Raw genomic sequence first — 24,714 nt, forward strand, 5'->3', positions numbered from 1 at the left:
TGACCTGCATGCCGATTTCCTCTACCTTGCTTGACATTTCAATCCCCTGGTGATCATATTGCAGAGCAGAGGGGCAGGTGTGTGTGTGAGTGTGTGTGTGTGTGTGTGTGTGTGTGGTGCAGTGCTGCCCAGTGCAGGGGGAGAGGGCTAGGCAGGAGGCACACTGTGGGCCTCACCTTCTGCAGGTCCGTGTGCAGCTGCTTCAGCATCACCTCCAGCTGGTACACCTTGCCTGTCAGATCCAGGGGTGACTCCTCGCTGGAGAGACAAGGGATGGGGTCAGTCCTGATGCCTGACACCTCAGAGAAGTGTTCTTACTCAAAAATTGGAAGAGACTTGGAGTACAAGTCTATTCTCACCTTCCTGAAAGCCCAGGGGTGTAAGGGACTGATGAGCAGCTCTGCAGGGAAGGCAGAGGCAGTCCCCTCCTGCCCCTGGACCCAGGCTGCCTGTGCACGCAGGCTGAGGAAGCACCAGGCCAGGCCACAGCTAGGTGGCAGCTGCCCTGAAATACACAGGTGCCCGGCAAGACAGGGTTTTTGTGTGATTTTAGGAAGAACCTTCTCTGTGTACTTATGAGATACAAAGAACTCACTCAATGCTCAGCCGCTATGTAGTGAGCATGGCAGACTGAGCCCATCCCAAGCCCATAAGGTCCATGGTGGGCCAATGGACAAAAGACAAGAGTGCCATCAATGATGATAACACAGTCTAACAAAATGTCCAGCCCTCTGCAGCCTGTAAACGTGCCACTCGGTTGCTACGGAATAGGACACCCAGGCTGATGCACAGGATGCTGCTCACCCAGGTGCTGGGGCTGGCTGGGGTCTACTGTCTGGTTTCTAGCTGTGGAGCCGCTCTCGGCCCCAGGTCTTGCGAGCAGACGGCACCTCTCTGCATGGAGCTGGTGCGAGAGATGCTTCTGGATCTTATCTTTGGAGATGTCTGGGGAAGGGCTGAGTGAGGCTGCTGGGTCCTCCTGGCTCTCCTCTTTTCCTCCCCTTCCTGGTCCTCATCTTAGGGAGCTATAAGTATGGACGGAGGTGGGAGGGTAAAACCCAGGAGAGGGCCCAAGGGCCACAGATCCCCAAAGTCTTTAACCAGAGCACCTGTTTTCTGTAACTTCAGAGGCTCGCACTTCTTCTTCTTCTTCTTTTTTTTTTTTTTTATTTTTCGAGACTAGGGTTTCTCTGTGTAGCCCTGGCTGTGCTGGAACTCAGTTTGTAGACCAGGCTGGCCTCGAACTCAGAAATCCGCCTGCCTCTGCCTCCCAAGTGCTGGGATTACAGGCGTGCGCCACCACGCCCAGCCTAGGCTCACACTTCTGATGGGAGTCAAGACCTAAGACCAACTAGGCTGTGAAGGGATATATATATATATAATATAATTTTTATATATTATATACATATATCTCACAATTTCCCTCAGACAAGGCTTTCAGACACCACTAAGCAAGTGGCAAGCAGAACTTTGTGGGAAGCACACACAGATACTGCGAGTGCCCTGGTAACCCTCATGCAAGCAGCGAGGCCCTTGAAGCTTTCTCTGCTGGGTATGAGTACTCAGACTCACTGCATCCAGTCAGGGGAGCTGGGGTGAGATGCTCAAGCGGCCCGTCTCCTTGTCCTCTCTCTTGAGGGTGGAGCTTTGTCTTAGTACCCACAGGAGGCTGAGATTGTCTGTATGTGCCCAGCAGTGCAGAGAGGGTGGAGGGCAAGTCTGCATCATTAGAGGATCCACCAAAGAGGGGATCAAGCTGCAGACGGACGGACAGAGATGGGAGACAGCTAGGAGGCTGGGGGAACACTCTGGAGGAATGGCTCAAAGTTGGAAGTCTGAGACCTGATGTCCTGGGCCATCTCGGGTGACCTGCAGTGCCTGCTCACTCCTGTCTTGTGCATGTGTGCTACCTGCTGAGCTCTGATAGAGATGGATCCCAGTGTTTCCAGGGAAACTCACCTCATGGTGGGAGTGGCTCTTGGAGTCTGGGGGCCCCGCTCCAGGCTCAGATGGCTGTGCACAGGGCTGTGTGCAGGAGGGATCTCTGGGCTCAGGGCTGGGTCGTTCAGAGAGAAGAGTGACACAGCTCTTTGCACTGTCAGGGAGAAGCAGAAGGGGATTCAGTTTTTCCGGGTGGGCAGGTAGGCGGTCTTGGCTTCTCCCTACCAATTCCTATTCATCTTCCTCCCATCTCCTCCCACCAACCCTTCTCTGATCGGGGCTCATTTTGCTGCTCTGGCTGGCCGTGAACTCAGTGACTCTCCTGCCTCAGTCTTCTTAGCGCTCTAACCGTAGGTGTGTGTACTGACAAGCTGGGCTTCCTAACGTAATTTGTGTTCTCCTTGTGATGTCTTTTTTTTTCTCTTCCTCACTTCCTTTTTTTTTTTCTTTTCTTATTTGAGACAGGGTCTCTCTGTGCAGCTCTTGCTGTCCTGGAACTCACTCTGTAGACCAGGCTGGCCTTGAACTCAAGACACCCACCTGCCTCTGCCTCCCAAGTGCTGGGATTAAAGGCATGTGCCACCACCTCCCGGCTCCTTTTTTTTTCCTTTAAAGTTTATTTTTATTTATACACATGTGTTTTTGTCTATGTGGGCATATGCCACATGTGTGTGTATGTGTGAGTGTATGCTACTTGTGTATGGGTGACTGTGGAAACCAAAGCAGAGTGTCAGATTCCCCTGGAGGCAGAATTACATGTGCATGTAAGCTGCGCAGTGTGGACGCTGGGAACCAAATTCATGTTCTCTGGAAGAACAGCAAGTCTTCTTAATCACTAAGCCGTTTCTCCAGCCCCAGGATCTGAAGATTTTAAACAGGATCTTGCTATGGAGCTCAAGCCGACCCCTGAGACTCAGAGAGTCTGTGCTTTTCCTGGCTCTCAGGAGCTAAATATCCAAAATTCCTCAGAAACTCACAAGAACTAATAGGGCTCATATTACAGTATGAACATATTGTATCTATTCTAGGCAGGGGCTCTACCACTGAGCCACACCCCCAGCCCCTCACTGGGGATTCTAGACAGGGGCTCTACTGATGCTCATCTCCGCACTGCCGTGGTTTGTAAGCGCTTTAACAAGTACAAGTTCATCTAATACTCACAACTTGCCGGGGCAGAGAGATTTTACAGATGAGCAACTGAGGCATGAGGGGTTAATGGCTTGTCACAAAACTCCTCACAGGCAAAGCTGGAGATCACTCGTAGGCGGCAGTCTCCGGTTTCCTTGTCAACCCATTTGGTACTTCCTATGTTGGGAGCCAGCCAGTTGAGCTCCTAGTTTTTAGATCTGGTCCTGCCCACACTGCTTGCCCTCCCTTTCCAAGTCAGGAATCCAAGTGATGCTTGGCCTGACCCTGCCCTGTAGTGGGGATGGCAGGGTGAGCCTGACATCCTTGGGGCTACTGCTAGATGGCAGAACATGTGGGACACAAATACAGAAGTTCTATTTTAATTAAAACCATTCTTGCTTTTCTACTATGGTTCTTTGGATAGAGATCAGTCCACACATGCCATGTGATAATGGTACTCCAGGTTGGGCTGAGAGGGTGGGCATTGAGAATTACAAAATACTTAACATGGCTGGGCCAGGTCGGGGTGGTACCATAGCCCTGAAATTCCAGTACTGGAGGAGCTGAGGCAGGAGGACCACAAATCTGAGGCCAGACTGGGGAATTCTGAGCTGGGTCCAGTGTATAAACCTATAATCCTAGTTCTCAGCAGATGAACCTGGAAGGAGTTCAAGGCCATCCTGAGCTATATAGTGAGAGTTTGAGAGTAAGCTGGGCTATATGATAGCTGTCTAAAACAGACAGACAGACAGACAGACAGACAGACAGACAGACAGACAGGCCAACCAACGAAGATGGTGGTCCACATCTTTAATCTCAGCACTCAGGAAGCAGAGGCAAGTAGAATTCCAAGTTTGAGGTCAGCTTGGTCTACAGATTGAGTTCTAGGACAGTCAGGGCTACACAGAGATAAAAAACCAAACCAAACCAAACCAAACCAAACCAAACCAAACCAAACCAAACCAAACCAAAAATCAAAGCAAAAACCAAACAAACAAACACAATCAATAAACCAAACCAAAACTATACCAACCCAACCCAACTCTCCCCTGCAAACCAAAGCCGAGACAACCCAGGGTCCTGTACATGAGCACCCCACCCGTGTTCTCTGCCAGCTCCCCGATTCCCAGTCTGAAGAGGCACAGCCATGGGCTGAGGGTCTGGCAAATAGGAAGCTGTAAAGGCTTCCCCTCAGAGGTGGCGTCTCTCTTCTGTTCTGCTGGCTGAGGTGGGGATATGGTGGCCAGAGTGCTAACAGGCATCTCGGACAGATAGGGCTGTCCGGTGGGTTGCAAGGACTCTGGTCCTACTCAGTTTACTGAGTTTAGAATTCTCACCTGTAATTTGACTGCTCAACCAGGACTTTTTTTTTTTTTTGAGACAGGGTCTTTCTACAGTCCTTGCTGTCCTGGAACTTGCTACACAGATCAGGCTAGCCTGCCTGGGTTTGTTCTGTTTTGTTTTTGCTTTTTTGAGATGGGTCTCATGCAGCTTTCAGTAGGGTACTGTTTGTGTAGGGTTTCTGGGCCCATTTTTCACACGACCATTATTATATAGCCCAGGCGGTTGGTGAGGGATCTCCTTCCGTGGACCAAGTAGCAGGTGATCAAAAGGTCACCTGCTTGGGCTGCATGGTCAGCAGATGACAACGAAAGGCTTTAACTTTGTTCTCCGTGACTATGGAACACAGGCATGAGGTCCGGGCAAAGCCATAGGCCCTCTAGTCATCCTCTGGGAACAGATAACCACTCAGGGTCAGGAGTGGCTGGGTGGAGGCTACCCACCTTCGTAGGCCTTGGCAGCATTCACCAGGCTGGACCACTCAAGACCAGCGGCCGTGTCCGGTAGTGGCATCATCCCAGGGTCAAGTCGCCTCAGAGGCCGGTCCCGTCCGTCAGCCAGTGAGAGCTCCGAGGCTGAGATGGCAGCTATGTGGGAGGGTGGAGATGGGGAGGCGGCTAAGTACACAGTCAATGTGGAGGGACAGGGGCATGGGCGCTGGGAGCTGGGTGTCTGTGTGGGTGGCTTTCTATATATGGGACCAGGGAGGTCCTGCTGAGGTGACCTGAAAGCAAAGCTCTGCAATGGAAGGTGGGTAGGTACCAGGGAGAGGCCGGGGAGAAAAGCATTCTCGTAGAACAGTCTCAGAGGTTTGTGGAACACCGAGGAGGTCTGGGTGGCTCAGAAAGAGCAGGGGTGAGCCAGGGAAATGACAAGCCTGGTGGTCACTATGTGAAGTATTGTGATCCCTCCTGAAGAGGTGTGTAGCCACCCCTGGGATGCGTGGACAGGCTATCTGGCTGTCCCCACAGCAATGCAGTACAATGATGTCCTGACAATTCCATGGCAGATCTCGTCAGGACTTATGGCCCATCAAAGAACCCTGGTATTTTGAGGTATGTCTGTAAGGCCGAGGCCTGATACACAGAGGCTACCAGGCCTTGGACTTAAGGTGTTCCTAGTCCAAAGGGGAAGACACCCAGAGTGGATGAGGCTGTCACAGGAACAGGGGGCAGAGTGGTCAGGCATGGTGGATGGGAGAACCCTGATTCTGTAGTCCGACAGGCTGAGGGGAGGGATGCCGGGCTCGAGAGTATGGCAGAGGTGGAGTCTCAGCTTCTTCTGGCTCCATGTTGGGTATGTCCTGTGTACTAGGAGGAGCCAGTGGGGTGATCAAGGCTGAGAGTAGAGGCAGGAGGCAAAGGTAAGCTTGGGTAGCATGGGGGCAGCCCCAAGGGATGGCGGGGATGCTGTCAGCAGGGAAGGAAGTCCAGCCTAGAGCACAGCTGTGTGTGGCGTGGCCTGAGGAAGGAGTTACAGCCTCAGAGTACCAGGGCAGGGACACAGAGACAAGGACAGGGTGCCATGGGAGGACTGAACAACTGCTAGCTTTTGGAGGCAAGGTTTCACTAGACTAAGCTGGCCTCAGATTCCCTGTGCAGATGAGGCTGACCTTGAACTCTGGGACTTCCTGCTTTCACCTCCTAAGTGATAGATCACAGGCATGCTTCCCCATACCGGGCTACTGCAGACGACTTTTAAGGGACAGATGGCCATTTCAAGAGAGCGCAGACTCCCTTTATCCTCCATAAGTCTGAGGTACAGAGGCTTCCCATGTAGAAGATGTGGGGACACCACCTCCTAACTGAAACCCTTGGCACAGAACACATCTGGAGTTTAGAAAATAAGGGTTGCCATACACTTCCTAACACACTCTAAAGGCCGAGCAGCGACCTGATCCAGCTCCCACCAGCACACACCAGCAGTGACCAGCACACACCAGAAGTGAGGCTGCTTGCCACTCCTACCAGGATGGGTATGAAAGGTAGCTAGGTGTGATGGGTCCGGCCTAAAATCCCAGGGCTCTGCATTCAGGAAGCAGAGGCCGGCAGATCTCTGTGAGTTCCAGATCAGCGAGGACGACACACTCAAACAAAGGCCCCAAGTGAAAAAACAGCCCCCAGTGTGTCTGTATGGGCTGTGTCCACAGTGAGCTCGGGGTTGTTGTAGCCACAGCCTGTCCGGGCATGAGAAGGGCTCACGGAGCATATCTGTGCGGCTCTGGCTGCTTTGCCAGTCATTCTTTTTTTTTAGTTGAGATGGGTCTTGCTAGGATTCTAGGCTGGCCTCAAACTCATGTTCCTCTAACCTCCAAGTGACATGTGTCAGGAGATGTGACATGTGTCAGGAGATGGCTGTTCCAGTGGCCAACTTATGGGGCAGAGTCAATAAATACCTGCTGGATGAAATAAAGGTGTGGATGACTCTTACCCAGGAGCCCCACTAAGCGTGGCATATCTGGGGAAGTCGGGTCACTAAGTAAATGTTCAGGAAATGAGACGTTTAGCTGGGAGCAGGGAGGATGATAAGGCATAGTCGCTGGGAAATTGAGAATGTAAACACCTGTCTCTGGGCATGGGGGCGTGGGAGGGGGCTGACTGTGTCTGGTCTCAGGTGACCCAGCATTTGGCCAGCAATATTCACTCCTTGAGGTTCCCTGGAGCACCTGTGCACCCTTCTCTCCCTCACAAGGCCTGGCCACATATGACCACCAGGTGCCTCCCAACTGCAGTGTGCCCCACTTCCTAGCCCCAGGGGGACCTGCAGCCCCCAGATGCCCAGGCTCACATTTCTTCTCTGGGAAGCCATTGCCAGTGGCTGGAGTGGTGCTGGGTGCCCCGCTGGGTGGGTGGGCGTGCTGGTGCTGGTGCTGGCGGCGGGCGGGCAGTGTGCTGGAGGGGAAGGTGCAGGTGCTGGTGAAGAGCACATCGCTGGGCAGGCCGGGCTCCAGGCTGGCAGGGCTGGCAAAGCTGGGTTCCCGGCGCCCACTACACAGGCTCTCATCTGACAGTGTCCGCTGCAGGCTCTTCTGGGGGGACTGCTGCCAAGACAGGGTAGGACAATGGATTGGCATGCTGGGCTGTGGTCCTGGGCCTCAGGGGATTTTTGGCAAGTTCTTGTCCACCCAGCATCCATTTCTATACTCTTTCTGGTCAAAGCTTCCCCAAGGGCTCCCAACCCCTGACCTGTGCCCATGGCTTCTGAGCCTATCCCCCAACAGTAAGCTTATATAAGCATTTCATCACTGCATTTGTACATGCCTTTTCTTTTCAGATATGGTCTCAGGAAACCAAATAACCCAGGCTGGCCTAGATCCTGAGATCCTCCTGTTTCAGTCTCCTGCAGGTTACAGGTATGTACCACAATACCCAGTGAAGAGCTGTCTAGGTTTCCATAGACCGCCAGCCTGACGATGAGGGGCAGGCAGGGCAATGGAGGGACCATAGAGCCTGCCGCTTTGGCCTCACTGTCTTTGGTGAATGAGAGCCTAAGTTGTTTCTGGGAGCTCTTTCTGCTTGTGGCTGGGATCTGAAGAGGGGGTAGGACCATTTTCTTTTTGGGCTCTGGGAGAAAGAAATGAGACCCATGGTCACCAGGGCCTTCTCCAGCTGGCTTGAGTCCTGGCTCTGTCCCTCCTTGCACCCCCCACCCCCAACAGGGCCGGCAGACAGCAAAGGTTGGAGGCATGGCAGAGAGCATCGCCTACTCCCCGCTCGCCCTGGGCCGCCAGCCGCACGCACCCCTGGGTCCCGCTCCTGCTCTGGCCCCAGGTTGTCCATGACGATGAGCTTCTTCAGGTCGTCCTCGATGGTCGACTTGTAGTTCTTCCGTGGGGACCGGAGGTCTCGCAGGGATGCCCTCAACCGTGGCTGACCAAAGACGTTCTTTGCGTTGGTGTCCACCTGCCTGTCATGAGAACACTGGAGTCAGAGGGCTGTAAGCCGCTTCTCAGGGCCACCACCACATGGCCGGGCCTCCTCTATATCACCTAGCTCTCTGTACTCACTGTGCTGCGAACCTGCTCTGACTGGGCCTACACAGAGAGCAGAGAGCGGTGGTACAGCAGGCAGGGACTACAGAGCCACCTGCAGGAGGGGACCGACTGTAGGCAAGTGAGCAGAGTGGAGCCCATGTGTGAGACAGAGACTTGTTTTGAAGCAAATACGGTTAGGTAGAGGAATGGAAATTGGAAGTATTCTTCTGTGGGGTGAAGGGGTGAAATCTGGAGGAGACAAGGGAGGAGTCCACCCAGGTGGAAGAGTGAGTGAGTGAGTGCTGAGGCTGTGAGGTGGTGACGCCAGGCGGAGGAGCCAGGGACAGACTGTGAGACTGCAGACTTAAGAGCCACTCTGCGGATTTGTGATGGGACCCTGGGGGTTGGGCTGATGGCTAGCCAGTCTTAGGTCCTGATGTGTGTGTAAAGAGAATGGGTGGGCGGCAGGGCTCATGAGAGCTGGGTGGGGAGAGGTGAGCAGGTCCCTGACAAGAATGATGGGGTACCCCATCACCCCTTCTTTAGAAACTCTGGTGTTTCCTGTCCTGTCACATGGATAACACTCCCCCATACCACAGGGGCCTGAGGCCAAACTGCTGCTACCCTAGGCGTGGCCTTCTGATCCCAAGGGTGGTGGGAAGCGGGGGTCACTGTCTTTCTCACTCTATGGCATGCTGACCCACAGCTCTGTCTCCGTAGCTTTCCAGAACTACCTCTGGGGTCACTGGGCCACAGTGGACTGGGGTCAGAAAGGGATCCCAGGAAAGGACAGGCCTGCCATCTCAGTCACGGCCCTGCTTGCTTCTGCCGTGGGCTCAGACAAGGCCTGTTCCGTCTGTGGTGGTTTGAATGAGAATGGCCCTCAGAGGCTCATACTAGGTCCTCAGCTGAGGAACTATTTGGAAAGGATTAGGACCCGTGTCACTGGGGGTAGGCTTGGAGGTCTCAAAAGACTCTCCATTCCCAGTGTCTTTCTGACTAGTGGTTGTAAGCTCTTAGCACCGTTAACAGCACCAGGCCTGCCTTTCTGCTGTCATGCTTCCCACCACCGTGGTCATGGACTTTAACCCTCTGAAACTGTAGGCCCCAAATAAATATTTTCTTTAGAAGTTGCCTTGGTCACAGCCTCTTCACACAAACATATGTACGCACATAGAAACACACAGATACATGAACATACACACACACACACACACACACCCAACCAAGCAAACAAAAGTCAAGAAAGCCAATCCCATAAACATAGGCTTCTTTTTTGTTTTTTGTTTTCTTTTCCTTTTTGAGACAGGGTCTCTCTCTGTAGCCCTGGATATTCTTATTCTAAAACTTTCTGTATAGTCTTGCTGGCCTTAAACATGTAAAGACCCAGTTTCCTCTGTCTCCAGAGTACTGGGATTAAAAGCACACACCGGGCTGGTGAGATGGCTCAGTGGGTAAGAGCACCCGACTGCTCTTCCGAAGGTCCAGAGTTCAAATCCCAGCAACCACATGGTGGCTCACANCGAGACCTGGCGCCCTCTTCTGGAGTGTCTGAAGACAGCTACAGTGTACTTACATATAATAAATAAATCTTAAAAAAAAAAAAAAAAAAAAAAAAGCACACACCACCATACCTAATTTATTTTAAATTTTAATTTTATGCATATGTATGTTTTGCCTACATGTATTTCTGTGCACTGTACTTGTGTGCCTGGTACCTATAAAGGGTGGACTTGTCGGCCCTCTGGAAAAGAAGCCAGTGCTCTTAACCACTGAGCCATCTCCCCAGCCCTTATCTTAATTAACTTCTCTGAGAATATGGGATCAAACCTAGGGCCTCCTGCGTGCTAGGCATGTACTCCACTACCAACACTACGCCTCAGCCGGCTCCCCTGCCCCCTGCTTTTCCTTTGTTCTTCTGCTTGGCTCTTTTGAGAGAAGGTTTGTTAAGTGGCTCAGGCTGGCCTGGGACACATTATTCTCCTGCCTTGGTCTCCTGATTGCTTGGGTGAGAGGCATAAGTCACCATGCCTGACTCTGACTGTCATGTTTATATCACAGATGGACTGACAATGAAAGACTATTATGATATTTTGAAACATGCCCATATCTGAGTTAGGAAATAGACTTTGTTTACAGAACACGGTTCCTGGGAGTATGGGGACTGATGGGCACCTCTGGGGAGCAGCAGTCACACTGAGTGGTGGAGAGATGGGGCTCTCCCTTCTGAACTGTGAGCCTATTTTACCACGAGCATGTGTTACAACAACAACCATCATAAGCAGCCTAAAGCAGCCTGGCGCCTGGCCTTTACCATTTGTTACTGGAGAAAGGAAAAGTCTCTGAGCCCAGAAAAGAAGTGAGATGTTTTCGGCTGCGGGAGTCTCTAAAGTCTGCATCTTTTTTTTTCTTTTCTGTATTTCATTGCAATTTTAACAAAGGCAGGCAGAGAGGGTCGTGGGTTTTCTTGTCGGGCCATAATCCTGCCTAAATCACCCTGCAGGCCTGGGGTATGCTGTCTCTGTCCCTTACAAGGAAGGAATTATCTGGGCAAATTAAAAGTCTATAGTTGGGAGGCGAGCAGATTACTCTGTACCCCATATGATGACAGTTTCAAACAACAGTAATAAAGAGAGATTCAAACAACAGTAATGACAGACAGACAGACAGACAGAGAGAGAGAGAGGAAGGAAGGAAGATGAGGGGGTTGCTTTAGAGATGGCTTAGTTAAGAGAAGCTGCTGCCCTTTGGAGGACCAGGTTTGGTTTCCAGCACACGCACACACACAGTAGCTCACAGCCACCTGTGACTCCTATGCTCCTGAACTCTGCATGTGTCGGGCATGTTAGTGGGGCGCTGAGGGGCATGGCATCAGTGTGGCTGCACGCTGGAGGACAGGCTCAAGTATGGCTATGGCAACTTGAACTATGTTCCCTGCCACACAGCCACCTAGCTGTGAGGTAGTGCTAGTCTTTCAGCTGGCTCAGCCTTTGAGGTGGAGGACGCAGGAGCTTATAGCAGAGAAGGTTGCCATGCTCTGGCCCCATGCCTCTGGCATAGAGTGTCCTTCACCAGCCACTCTGTGCTTGTAGACTTGGGATGACCCTGAAAGCCCTCACAGCACCCCTGTAGTAGGAACTACCACCACCCCATTTTAGAGATGACCCTGAGGTGCAGCCAATGGTGGGCGCCCATCCCTTGCCATCCCTCTGGTGGCAGAGTGAAGGAAGAGCTGTTGGTCAGAGCCAGCATGGTGCCCCTGTTGTGGCAGATGCTCAGGCCCTACAACACAGGGCCTATTTCTCTCTAGCTCATCATCTTTCATCAACAAGCAGTGTGTGCCTCAGCACAGGGCATTGGTTTTCCCCAGGACATTTCTCTCAGAAGAGGAGCACGCCATCTTGTATGTGGTCCCCATGCTTGAGTCTGAGAGATAAGATGCCCTCGGTTTGAGTCTTGAATTTGCTGGGCCTTGTCTCACTGGGGACCATGGTGCCTTTGGGAAATGGGGTAAGAACAAGGCCCCTTTTGTGGGGTTGCCAGGAGGTATGGGGCTAGGTAGCAAAGCCTGGCTGGCAGGCCATGTTCCTTGTGCTAGTTACAGAGTATGACCCTTGTGGGGCCTCATGCTTTACAGAGGCCTGTGGATTGTGACAGGCTGGCAAGGCAAGGCAAGGTTTCTACCACCAAGCCTGAACCCAAGGAACAGTGTCGGATTTCAGTGACAGTTTGTCTGAACTCAAGGAATTTAGCCAGGAGTCAAAAATAGTGTTTTCTGAAAAACTGGGTTAGATGACTCAAGAGTTTCTAAGTGACAAGGTCATGATCTTGAGATGCTCAGGGGGAGTTTGAGTCAAAAGCTCCACGGCCGGGATGCACTCAGCAGAGAAGACCTTGCTTAGGACGCACAAGGCCCTGGGTTTGAACTCTGGAAAATAAAACATGGCCCCGCCTCGCCCAGCAACTTTGTAAGTCAGGCCTGGAGAGGTGGCTTAGCGGTTAAGAAAAATTTCTGCTTTTGCAGAGGACCCAAGTTCAGTTTCCAGCACCCATACGGTGGCTCAGAACTGCCTGTTTAGGGGATCACCCTCTTCTGGTCTTTATGTGCACCAGGAATGCACAAAGTGCACATAGAATAATATAGGCAAACACTCATACACATAAGATAGATAAATCTTAAAATATAAAACACTTAGTCAGTCTTTTATATTTTAGATTTTAACAAATATATCTGTAGCCAGACATGGTGGCAACACACTACAGCCCTAGTACTCCAGAGACAGAGGCAGGGCAAGTTTCTGTCTCAAAAGACCAGGATTGGGGATGCAGCTCAGAGAACAAAATACTTGCCTAGTGTTTACAAGGTCCTGGGTTCCACTGACAGCATCAGGGGGAAAAAGGGGTGTGTGTGCATGCGTGTGCATGAGTGTGTGCGCACGTGCATGTGTGTGTGTGTGTTGTGTGTGAGAGAGCCAGATCATGACATGGGTAGAGTGCTCATCTAGCATGAAAACAATACTAGGTTGAATAAGAAAAGAAGCCAGTGTGAATGCAATCCCACCTAGAAACAGGGCCTCTGGGGAGATCACCAAGTGGAAATGAAGCCACCAGGGTGGATGATAATCTGGTAAGACTGGGGAAAGGCGACCACAGCCCCACCAGAGGGAAAGAAGATGAACGGCGTGCTGCCAAGTGAAGCAGCTCCTCCTGAAAGCAGAGGGCGCTAGCGAGGGCCCTGGGACAGACTCTCCCTCCCTCCAGTGGGAGACCCCGCAGAGCCCTCCAGAACTGTGACATCCATTTCTACAGTGTCAGTTTGTGTCCCTCAGTACAATGGGCCTACAGAGCCACACACAGCAGGTGAGGTGAGTGGGAGCTCCAGGCAGAGGGCGTGATACCCATGAGGAGGGGACAAGAAGACAAGAGGGCACACGAGGAGCCACAGGACACAGGAGCAGATGAGGCTCTGCAGGGTTTGATCTTCTGGCTGCACTGAAAAGCGGGGGACCTCTTGCTTACTGGAGTTGTAGAATCAAGTGAGATCCATAGCTAGTCCATTTACTGACCGAGCTACTTTGGTGTGTGCGAGGTAGGTCACAAGTGCCTCGTGACTGAGGACAGTGGCACTTGTCTTCCAGTGGGAGAAATGTGAAGTAGATCACAGTGAAGGGACACTCAGTGACAGTGGAGGCTCGCCTACCCAGGCTGGAAAGGCCTGTCTGAGCAGGTGGCATTAGCTTGAGACTACCCGGAAGGAGATTCTTCCAGGACATTTAGAGGCAGTGCAAAGGCCCTGGGGTGGCGTTGGCACGCATCAGGTTTGAAGCTCAGCATAGCTGGAGCAGAGTGAAGGATGGAGGTATGAGACGGAGCAGGCAGGATCTGGCAGGAGTCTGTACAGGAGGGTGGTACACAGCGCATGGTACAGAGCATGCCCAGTGTGTCTGAGCCTCCAACATTAACTCGGGTGGGGTGGGGTGGGGTGGGGTGACTGGAGGCTGTAAGGAGAGCGAATGACCAGATTCTAGTTTTCAGAGTCCCCTCTGTCTGTCAGCGAGACGTGTGAACTGGATTCTCGGAGCCTGCTAACACCTCCCGGGACCATTTTCTGTCTCCTGGTGCTTTTCTTCCCCCAAGCTCTGTGTCACCCACGGATTTAAACAGCCCCATCCAGGTCAGGAAGAAGGTGTTGAGAGGAACAGATGGAGGGAGCCAGAAACTCCTCAACCAATGGAGCTGCTGTGAGCCTTCAATAAATGAATGCATTTAGAAAAGGCTAGAGAGATGGGAAAGGTGCTTGCTGCCAAACTGGAGGACCTTACTTTGACCCCTGGGACACATATGGAGGAAGGAGAGAACTGCCCTCTAAAAGGTAGGGGGATTCTAGGCAGGGGCTCTACCACTGAGCCACGCCCCCAGCCCCTCACTGGGGGATTCTAGACAAGAAATCGACTAAGTTATGCCTTAGTACCAGTGCCCTTTCTTAACTGCACAGACCCCCACTCCCTGCCTATCTCTTACTGTATACAGAGCTGGAGAGATGGCTCAGCAGTTTTAAAAGTGTTTGCTCTACCATCATGAGGACCAGAGTTCAGCCTTTGGCAGCTATGAAGCCAGGCCTTTTGCCCATTCCTGCAATCCCGGCTCTGAGGAGGATCATGGTGCCGTGCTGGATTCCAGTCTAACAGAGACTATGGGAGGCCAAGGTCCATGAAGAGACCTTGCCTCAGAGCAATAGGCAGAGAGCAAGAGAGGAGGATGCATTTTTCTGGCTTTCACACCCATGTGCACATAAACTCACATACAGACAAACGAATACGTTCAAAGGCGAGCAAGCAAGCAAACAGCCAGGGAGATGGCTCAGTGGGTACAAAGTGCGGGCCGTGTAGGCCACGTGACCCATGTCCAACCCCTGGGTCCCATCTAAACTACCAGCAAGCCTCCCCAGGGACGGGAGTGCTGACAGTACAGCCGCGTGCCACCACACTCAAACCCAGTTCCTTACTGTACTTCCTGTCATCTCAACTTAATTGTCAGCTCCCTAGGAACAGGGGTCTCTGTCACCTGTCTTGGTCACAGACATAAATCCAGGGTATAGAACAGCACAGAGAGTCACCCTTTCCCTGTCCCAGAGATGGCCGGGTGTCTTGTGGTGGCACTTACTTCTTGCTGTCAGTGAAGGGGAGTGGCCGTGGTGGGGGCTCGTCTGTCCTCTTCCATCCTGTTGAATGCTTGTTGTGTGCAGGCTGCTTGGAGAAGAAAGACTTGGGGACGGAGGTGGAGAGCTGGAAGGGGCTGCACTGAGAGAGCTGGGAGGGCCGGGGAGTCTCTGCACTAGCTGTTTTGTAAACCTGAGTGGGGTAGCCGGCCCTGGAGCCCATGTCACTGCAGAAGCAAAGACAAAGAGAGAGGGTCACTCATGCGGGAGTTTGGGGTGAGTTGCCGCAATAACCAACTCTTAATTTAACTTGACAATCAATTTACTGTCACTGTGTGCACTGGGGAGGGGCCCCGTGTGGAGGTGGACAGTTCTGTGGACTTGGCTCTCCTCCCACTTTGTGCTTAGGTTGTCGGGTTTGCGCAGGAGGACGCACTGAGCCGTTGGCCTCATTTCTTTATCGTGCTGAACTGCTACGAGGAGCTTCCCGCTATCTACTGCAACCAAACTTTGGAAAGCCGATGGCAGCGCCAAGGGATCAAATCTTTCTCCTTGAGACTTGTTTTGGAGGAGGTCTCACGCCACCTCCCAGGCTGGCCTGAAATGCACAGCAGTCTTCTCGCCTCAACTTCCCGAGAGATAATAACAGGGGTTATAGGTATGTGCCACCATTTCTAACTGCAAATTAACTTATTTCTTTTCTCTTTTTTTTAAAGATAGGAGCTAAGAGAAGTTAAGTGAGCTTCCGGCTCCTCCAGTGGACCTGAATTTGATTCCCCACAATTGCCTGTAACCCCAGCTCCCAAGAGCTCGCATGGCTCTGGCCTCCACGAGAACCTGTGGTCACATGTAATACTGACATGCAGATATACACACTTAAAGATAAAAACACATCCTTAGCATCTTTTTCTTAAAGTTGAGGACTCTAATGGCTCACTCTCTTTAGGTATAGTGTCTCAGGCCTGTCATCCCGGCACTTGACTGGCAGGGCCAAAAGGACATGGGTTCTAGATCATCTCTGGCTAAATCCCTGAGGTTTTGGCCAGCCTGAACTACATCAGAACCTGTATCAAAACAAAAACACTCCCCCCAAAGAAACCCCCCAAATACCAGTGTAAACCGCATAAAGTATGAGTGTTTTGTCAAACTCGATTTCAGATGCCCACACTGGATTACATGTGACACGCTTTCAGCGCAGTTCAGGTAACCACTTCAGAAGATGCCCCCAAGCAGTGTGCAGGGGGTACTAGCTCTGCAGTTGGCTGTGATGGGAACGTAAGGATGCAGGAGAGTGAAATTGGACCCCACACAGAGAGTTCCAGGTAGAAAGGCGAGGGAGGCAACCTGATACCTCAGCTGCAGAGGTGATCTCGGAAGACCTTCCCTTCAATGTGGCATGTGTAGATGTGAGGCCCGTGGATGAAGACTTGGACTTTATCCTAGATAGGCAAGGATGCCCGTGTCTCATGTGTGCACTGGCTTTGTCCCTTCCCATTTGTGAGTCTGTGTTCTGAGAAATGACCCACTGATGGCGATTTCAAGCTACAAGTGTATGGGGGTGGCCTGTCCAGAGGCTATGACCCTGCTCCAGCTAAGACAGGGCAGGGGCATGGGGAGGTGCACTCTGCACTGGTACCCTGTTTTAGCCATGGCCCTTTGGCTTCTTCGTGAGGCTGTGACATGTTACTGCGCCGTCCAGGTTCTGAGGGGCTGGCAGGCGGTCCTGGGTGACAGTGACAAGGATGACCTCAAAGATCCTGGACACGGTCAGGCCTGGTTTTAAACGTTTCCCACACGGCACCCCATAAAGCACCCGGCACTTCCTGCTGCAGGAGCTACCGATGCTGTATTTCAGGTGGGGGCACTAGGGCTGGGAGAGCTTAGATAGCTTCCTTATGGTGATGCATGGGATCGAGCAGCCTCAAGCTTTCTTCCGTACTCAACAAGATCACCGGCAGGAGAAAGGCACAATAGACAGATACTAAGCACAGCAGCAGCGGCTTCACTATGCCCACATAACCTTGGTTGGACCACAGCTATGTTACTGTTATCACCAAGGTTTTAGAGACAGGAACTCGTGTATCCCAGGCTGGCCTCCAGCTTGCTGTGTAGCTGAAGATGACCTTGACCTCCTAACCCTCTTGCCTCTACCTCCTGAGTGCTAGGATTACAAGTATGGAACACTGTCCAGCCGGGCCACCCATTATTGTCCCATCTAATGGAAGGGAAGTTGGGCCTCAGAGACTAAGGGCCTGAAGGAGTTCAGTGTAAGGCAGTCAGGCAGTAATGTCATGCCCACATAGCTGGGGCGGGGTTGGGGGGCAGGCTGCAGGCCACCTGGCTCACTCCCATCTTGCCCCCATCCTCCTCTGTGCCTGCTGTGACCCAAGCGTCTGGAATGATGGACTTCACCTGGATCTTACGTCCATCACTGCTTGTCACCTCCACCAAGTGCCACCCGTTAGCATCGCCACCATTGTCTCTTCCAGGGTTACCTGCCTTCCGTGTTCTCCCCACAGCCACAAGGACCCTGTGGAAATGTGCGACACTCCAGAACTCCTTGTGGTGTTGGCTCATGCAGACAGGCAGAGACCCCCACAGGTCCCACTCCATCTGCCACCTCCTGTGTCCTCAGTTTCTCCACCTGCCTGTCTTTTCTAGCAGTTACACAATGCTATTCCTCAAATACCCAGGAATGTTTCTACCGCAGGGCCTTTGAACTGCCCCTCTGCCCACAGATCTCAGGCACTCCCGCAGCCCCTAGCATTCTAGGAAAATAGTCTGGGTTTTTCCCCCCTTGCTGACAGATCTATCATGTGTGGTTCCAGTCTTCCGACACTGGCAGGGTGGGCCCCGGCAGATCCCCAGATTACCTTTGAGGGCTGTGCCCGAGATGGATCCCCAGACAGACTCGGAGACTGCTAGCTCAGCCCGGGAAGCAGAGCCACGTGCTTCCTCCCTGCTGGGAACGCCCAGCTGCGTCAGCTCCACGTGGAACAGAGTCTCAGATCCCCTTAGCTGACTGACAAATTGCTCTGGAAACTGAAAGATTTTGGCATGTGTACTGCTTAGGGGTCAGGTAGTTATGTGCCTGCGCTTGCTGGGCCTTTCAGGTGCCCACGACGGGCGCCAGCACCTGGCAGGGAGCTTGGCTGCTGGGCTCCCATGACGAATGTCTGGGGTGGGTGGGGTGGGCTAATATCTGTGAAGTAGCTGCAGTCACGGACCTGCACAAACAGATACAGGCTCTGTGGGCTTTGAAGAAAAGAGCTGGGGCCAGGCAAGAGGGTGGGGCCTTTCTGGGCGTGGCCAGGCTCATCTCTTCCTGGCAGCTTTCAAATTCTGCTCTGTCCTGCCTTCCCTAAACAGCCTGCTTCTTTCAGAGAAGACTAGAGTGCCCCACCTTTCCTCTAAAATTAAAGACCGATCTCATTGTTTAGCCCAGGCCAGCCTCCCGCTCACATTCTTCTTGTCTCTGAGTGCTGTGATTACAGGCTGCCCCCAGAGTGATATTTTAGAAAAATGTTTGTCAGATTAGGGGCTCAGCCACCTTCGCTGGCTCTCACACCCTCCAGGACCAGATGCTAGCTCTAACCACAGCAGTAAGCCTGCTAGAGCAGCCCTCTTGCCACCGTGCTACTCACACCTCCTGCCACGCTTCCCTTGGGGATCCACCTCAGTCTCCTGGCCACCAGACATTTCCAGAGTACTGCGAGGCAGGCCGGCGAGGTACGGTGGCCTTCGCTGTCTGGCTGCCAATCAAGACACTGCCTGCCTATTTCCCTCCTGAGCCTTGATTGCCATCTGTGTCTCACTTGGTTGTTGTCTGTCTGTCCATCTGTTTCCTCTCTGCAGCAGAATGTCAGCCCCGTGAAGGAGGACTGGACTCTGTTTCCGGGAGCACGGGGGTATCTAGAACAGCACTGTCGAGGAGAGCTGAGCTGGTCTGGTCTGGTCTGGTCTGAGATCCCCTCCAGCCAGAGTGGCCAGTGCTCATCACTTACAGCAACCAGGAAGAGCTCACCTCACCCCCTGGACATTTGCTCCAGGCCTGTGCCATCTCTGAGTGAGTTAGCCTCACCCTTCCTGGGACTCCACCTCCTGTCTTACCCCATAGACCTTTTTTTTTCTTTTTTTCTTTTTTCTTTTTTTGGTTTCTCTGTGTAGCCCTGGCTGTCCTGGAACTCAAGAAATCTGCCTGCCTCTGCCTCCCAAGTGCTAGGATTAAAGGCGTGCGCCACCACTGCTGCCCGGCTGCGACCTGAGTTTGATTCCTGTAACCCACGTAAAGGCATAAGGAAAGTACTGACTTCATCATGCCACCCGCTGACGTTCTCGTGCATGGTACACTATGTACGCTGACACACAATTGGAAGCCGCACACATCCGTCTGTCTCCTCCTGCTGAGACCTTTCCTGGCTTTCTTTAGCCCTTGGGATCAAATCCATACTCAGTAATGGAGTGCCTGAGTGACCTCGCTGGCCCCTTGGGCCTGTGCTCAGTGACATGAAGCACAACCCTCTTCCCCGGGCCCCACCCTTTGTACCTTCAGCTCCTACTTGTGGGAAACCTCTCTATAACCCCATCTTTCTCTTCTGCCCTTTAGATTTCAGGCAAGTCTCATTCTGTAGCCTCAGCGGGCCCATAAGTGACAATCCTGGATCGGCCTCTGGAGCGCTGGGGTTAGCACCACCTGTGTCACCAGGTCTGGATTGTTTTGTTTTTAGGTCAACATCCACAGCCAGGGTTGTGGGGTTTAGACTGTGCGTGGCCCTGACTTTGATTCCCAGCAACACCCCCTTGTACGTACCACCCTTACACACACACACACACACACACACACACACACACACACACACACACACACAAAATACAACGCGAGCACCCACGTAATGACACTGCAGACTGAAGACATTGGCCAGCCTCCTCTGAGGATGCCTGCTGCTGCAGCTCATCCATGACTTTGCTACCATCTGCCTGTTGTCTTCCTGGGGCCAGCCAACACTGGGCCTGGCACACATGCACCTGCTCATGAATAAATGGCAAGTGCTGGGCAGGTGCAGACAGGGCACGGGGCTCTTGTGACAGGCCTGTGCAGACTGGGTGCTGCGTTCAAGTACCACGCTGTCTGACATTCTCAAGGACCAGACCCACAACAGTAGCTGCTGAGGGCTTCAGGGTTGTCTGCTACCAGGGGCAGTGTAGTCAGCAGATGCCAGAGGTGCCTGGGGTCTCCTGGATGAGGTCTGGGGGAATATGTACGTATCCATGGAAACGTGAAGAAGGGATGGGAGGGAAGAGTGCAGTGGGACAACACCACCAACTTGCTGCACTGACTGGAACACCACCTTCGCTCACACATGCGTCTGGTTGCAGTGTGTAGGTCTGTGGTGTGTATGTATGTGGTGTGTTATGTGTGTGGTGTGTATGTGTGTGGTTGTGGTGTATATGTCTGTGGTATGCATGGTGTGTGTGTGTGGTGTGTTATGTGTGTGTATATGTGGTATGCCTGTGGTATGTGTGGTGTGTGTGTGTGTGGTGTATATGTATGTGGTGTGGTGTGTGTGTGTTTGTGGTGTGGTATATGTCTGTGTATGTGCTGTGTGTGTATTTATGGTGTGTATGTATGTAGTGTGTGGGTGGTGTGTCTACGTGTGTGTTGTGTGTATGTATGTGATATGTCTGTGGTATGTGTGGTATATATGTATGTGGTGTGTCCTGTGTGTGTGTGTGTGTGTGAGGCTCATGTCCTTGGCACAGACCCTCCTGCCTCAGCTCTTCCCTGTGCTGGGATGAGATGGTGGGGATGGATCACTACAGCTGGCTGAATGTTTCTTAAAATCATCTCATTTCTAACACTGTGTGGTGGCAACTAGGTATACTTCTAGCACCTCAGAGGCAGAGGCAGGAGGACTACCACAAGTTTGAGTCCAGCCTGATCTCCTGAGTTACAGGCCAGTCAGGGCTACAGAGTAAGGTCCAATCTCAAAAACAGGTCCTCCTCCTCCTCCCCCCACACCACTGCCCACCGCACACACAAAAGAGGAGAAAGCAAGAAGCCCTTCCATCCATCTCATCTTCCGTAGGGTCCAGGGCAGTGTCTGTGAGATCAGGGGTGGGCTGCCGCTTCCTAAGGAAAGCCGCATCCATTTAAGAGGCAGCGGCTCCCTCCTCTCGGCACCCAGATCACCTCAGGCACCCCATTTTGGGAAATGCTGTTCCACACTAAAACCCCGTTGCCTAGGAGAAAACTTCAGGAAGCAGCTTTAATGAGTAGATAAGTATGACTTGCAATTAGCATCAATTGTCTATATGCAAATTAAAGCTAGCAACCGCCAGGGCCACTTGTATAGTGGGGCTCTCCGCCCCCCCCAACTCCCTCCACTTCTGGGTTTGGCAAATACTTCTCTCAGATATGGGGTAATTTGTTCCCACCCCCCTGCCTCATGCACTATCCATGCCTGGCATCACTACTGCTTTTAGATCATGGATTTCAAAACCCTACAAAAATTTTCTTTTCAGTGCTAGGGGTTGAACCCGGATCAGCTTGACAGTGAGGCCTCCAGTTACACCTCCTGCCCACGGTTAACTTGATGCTGTGTCTGTTCTGAAACAAGGTCTCACTAAGTTGACCAGGATGGCTTTGAACTTGTGATCATCCTGCCTCAGTCTCTCAATTAGTTGAGATGATAGGCCTGTGCTACCAGATCCAGTTCCCACCAATGTCCAAGGACAGGGCCCACACCAGGCTGGAAATGCCCTGCTATGCTCTCTTGCCTCCACATCCTGGCACCACTCAGTGGCACAGTTGAGTGATAACTAGAGACTGCCTGTTACCTGTGGGGGTGGGGCAGTGTTACCTGGGGCAGCACAGATTTCTATCTAAGAAGCACATGTTGAATGAACGAACGAATGAATGAATGAATGAAGTAGTCAGTGAGGTCAGAAGCTGAGAACTACTTGTCTAGGAAGATAGCCTAAGATAGCACCCTCATGCTGCCTTTTTCTTTGTCTCCATGGCAACACTCCTGGGCTCCCAGAGTCAGGAGCTCCTCAGAGGAGAGAAGGGAGGACTCAGGCACTCCCAATCTGCTGGGTTTTTTTTTTTTTTCTTTCTCTCCCAGCTCTCCTATTTCTGCTTGTGGTTCTGGGATTTGAACTCTGGGCCTCACAAATACTAGGCAAACATTGTGCTACTGTGCTACATCCCCAGTACAGCCATGATGGTTTTCAAATCTGTCAGAGACCCTTGGGGGAAATCACGAAATCCTTCTAGCAAGGAGGAAGCTATGTTCCTCAGTTTACGACCGGAGCAGATCAAGGTGTGCAGCTAATGAGAGCCACTGCTTGGAGCCCAGCTATCTCTATGCAGAAACACAGCTCTCTCCCACGTGAGCTTCTCTGAGTGTGGTCCTGAGACCGCACCCATCAACAGCTTAGAGCTGGAGAGATGGCTCTGCGGTTAAGATCACTGACTGCTCTTCCAGGGGACCCAGGCTCAATTCTGAGAACCCACAGGGTGGCTCACAATCATCTGTACCTCTAGTTCCAAGGGATCTGATGCTCTCTTCTGGTGTCCTTAGATGCCAGGCACATGTGTGGTACACAGACAGACATAACACATTAAAAAAAGAGAAACAAAAGGAAAAGGAAAAGAAAAAGAAGCCAGACATGGTGGCATACACCTTTAATCCTGGCATTCTTAAGGTAGGGGTAGGTGGATTACTGTGAGTTCAAAAACTACTTGGGGAGTTCCAGGCCAGCTAGAACTATTATAGTGAGGCCCTGTCTCAAAATAAATAAATGAATACATTAAAGAAGAAAAGAAATGAAACAAAGGCATGGGGTTATGGAGCCCCCAGGCTCACAGGCAAAAATGCAGGAAGCCTTTACCCCTGGAAGGCCTGAGCTTTTCTGGAGGTCCTGGGTTCTGGCCAATTGGGCAGGGAGGCTGTGGCTTCCAGAAGCGTGTCAGTGGGGCACGGTCCCCCAAGCTGGTCCCTCTACTGAACACGGCCTCCCTTTCTTGGGCAGACTGTCCATTGCTTTCCCGGGCGCACTAAGTGTGTGGGTTCAGACTCAGGGCTGAGGTCCTTCCCTCTCCCCATCTGCCTTCCTGTTTGTGCTGCTCAGAGCGTGGCCCTGAGACCACCATGTCCATCCACGTCTACGAGCTTTAAACGAAAATGCATCCATCTTCCTGCACCCCACCCAGCCTACCGAGGCAGAACTCAGGGTTGGGGGTGGGCCGATCAGGGGTGGGTCTGGAGACTATGGCTCAAAGCCAGAGAATGGAGGTCCACAGTGGCCCTTTGGAGACCCACTTGCAGCTGGGACAGTCACACGACACCACCAGCTGTGGGTGGCTCTGAGGACGCATTTGCCTTTTCCACCCAGAGGACTATGGCAGAGATGCTGTAACTCTCCTTTGTTCTCTGACCCCATCTTGAGACCTGACAGCCACCGGCATGGTAAGAGCTGAGGTCCACAAAGGCAGAGACCAGTCCTTGGGACCCACCGCGCATGCGGCGGCGGTCTACTCTACCCACTCTGGGCGTTGTGTTGGAAGACTGTTAAGTCCCTACTATTTTGACCTGCATAAATACACCTGTGATAGATAAGATCTGAAACTCCTCACAGAGTTAAAACCATCGGTCATAGAGAGCAGAGAGAAGACAGAGGGCCAGAGAGAACCCGAGACAGATGAAGCAGCCAGCCAGCCAAGAGCTGCTCTCCCTGTCTGGTCTTTTGTCTCCCTGACGGGCATGTGGCGTGAGCTCTCCAACCCAACCCTGCAAGCACAGTTATCAGCAAGTGTATCTTGGAGAAGGATCTCAAATTAGGGGTGTGGGTTCTCACCTGGGTTGCCTTGGTGGGTCTCGGCTGCCCCCCACCAGGCCTGGAGGAGTGCAAGAGCCCGAGGAGTACAGCTTCGGCCGGTAGCCCTTGTTCTGGCCGGCCACCACAGGTGCAGGGGATACTTCCCGCCGTCTGTCCACAGGGTGGGGTCTCCCGGCCGACTCTCGGCCCCCGCCACAAAGACCTATATTTCCAGGGGGCTTGTGTGGCTTGGTGGGCCTTGGTGCTTTGGCTAGGGACATGCAACTGGGGCTGGAGGTGTAGAGCGTGGTATCGATGCCACTGTCACTCGAACCTCCCTTGGAGAAGGGGTCCTGCTCTGGCTCCAGGGGGTCCAGGGGGTCGAACCATCGGTCATCACTATGGCTGCTGGAGGCGTTGCTGGAGAGGGTGTTGCTGCTGGAATGGCTGGAGTACTGAGGTTCGCCCTGGAAGGAAGGCAGGTGTGTCTGCCTGACTCCAGGGATGGGGGCCTCTGCCCACACTGCACCCCAGAGCCAGACGCATCCATATTCTGGCTCCTCCCTTACTGGTACAGTAACTCTACGTGACTGGAGTTACTTTCTCCCAGCCTCAGTTTTGTAAAATGGGTGTGTGATTAGAAGTCCTGCCCCATCTGATGCTTGGACTGATGTATCTCAAACGGAATGTTTCTCAAACCGAGGTCTAGGGCTCCCTTCTAACCCCAGCTCCTTCCTTCCTCGAGTCTTTTCAGCACCAGCTCTGCAAACCTGTTGCCTATATCTTCCAGACACATGAAGGAGCTGTCAGGTTGGCACCCTCCTTTGTTCTCTCTGGGTCCTGTCTGGCGCTG

The 24,714-nt window shown here is 52.5% G+C and overlaps 2 protein-coding genes across 2 annotated transcripts in view; both read right to left on the reverse strand.

The window, feature by feature from the left end:
- The window catches only part of Catsperg (cation channel sperm associated auxiliary subunit gamma), a 545,789-nt gene that overhangs the window by 143,885 nt on the left and 377,190 nt on the right, over nt 1-24,714 (reverse strand). The gene's annotated exons all lie outside the window — the stretch shown is intronic.
- Nucleotides 1-24,714, reverse strand: part of Sipa1l3 (signal induced proliferation associated 1 like 3) — a 185,673-nt gene that overhangs the window by 3,310 nt on the left and 157,649 nt on the right. The window contains exons 14-20 of the mRNA XM_029479233.1: nt 23,901-24,328; nt 15,047-15,268; nt 8,151-8,316; nt 7,198-7,450; nt 4,854-4,997; nt 1,960-2,095; nt 177-258 (exon numbers count right to left, since the gene is read on the reverse strand). Coding sequence (XP_029335093.1) covers nt 177-258; nt 1,960-2,095; nt 4,854-4,997; nt 7,198-7,450; nt 8,151-8,316; nt 15,047-15,268; nt 23,901-24,328 — 1,431 coding nt within the window. The remainder of the gene's footprint in view (nt 1-176; nt 259-1,959; nt 2,096-4,853; nt 4,998-7,197; nt 7,451-8,150; nt 8,317-15,046; nt 15,269-23,900; nt 24,329-24,714) is intronic.

Source organism: Mus caroli, chromosome 7, assembly GCF_900094665.2.
Source record: "Mus caroli chromosome 7, CAROLI_EIJ_v1.1, whole genome shotgun sequence".
Classification (NCBI taxonomy): domain Eukaryota; kingdom Metazoa; phylum Chordata; class Mammalia; order Rodentia; family Muridae; genus Mus; species Mus caroli.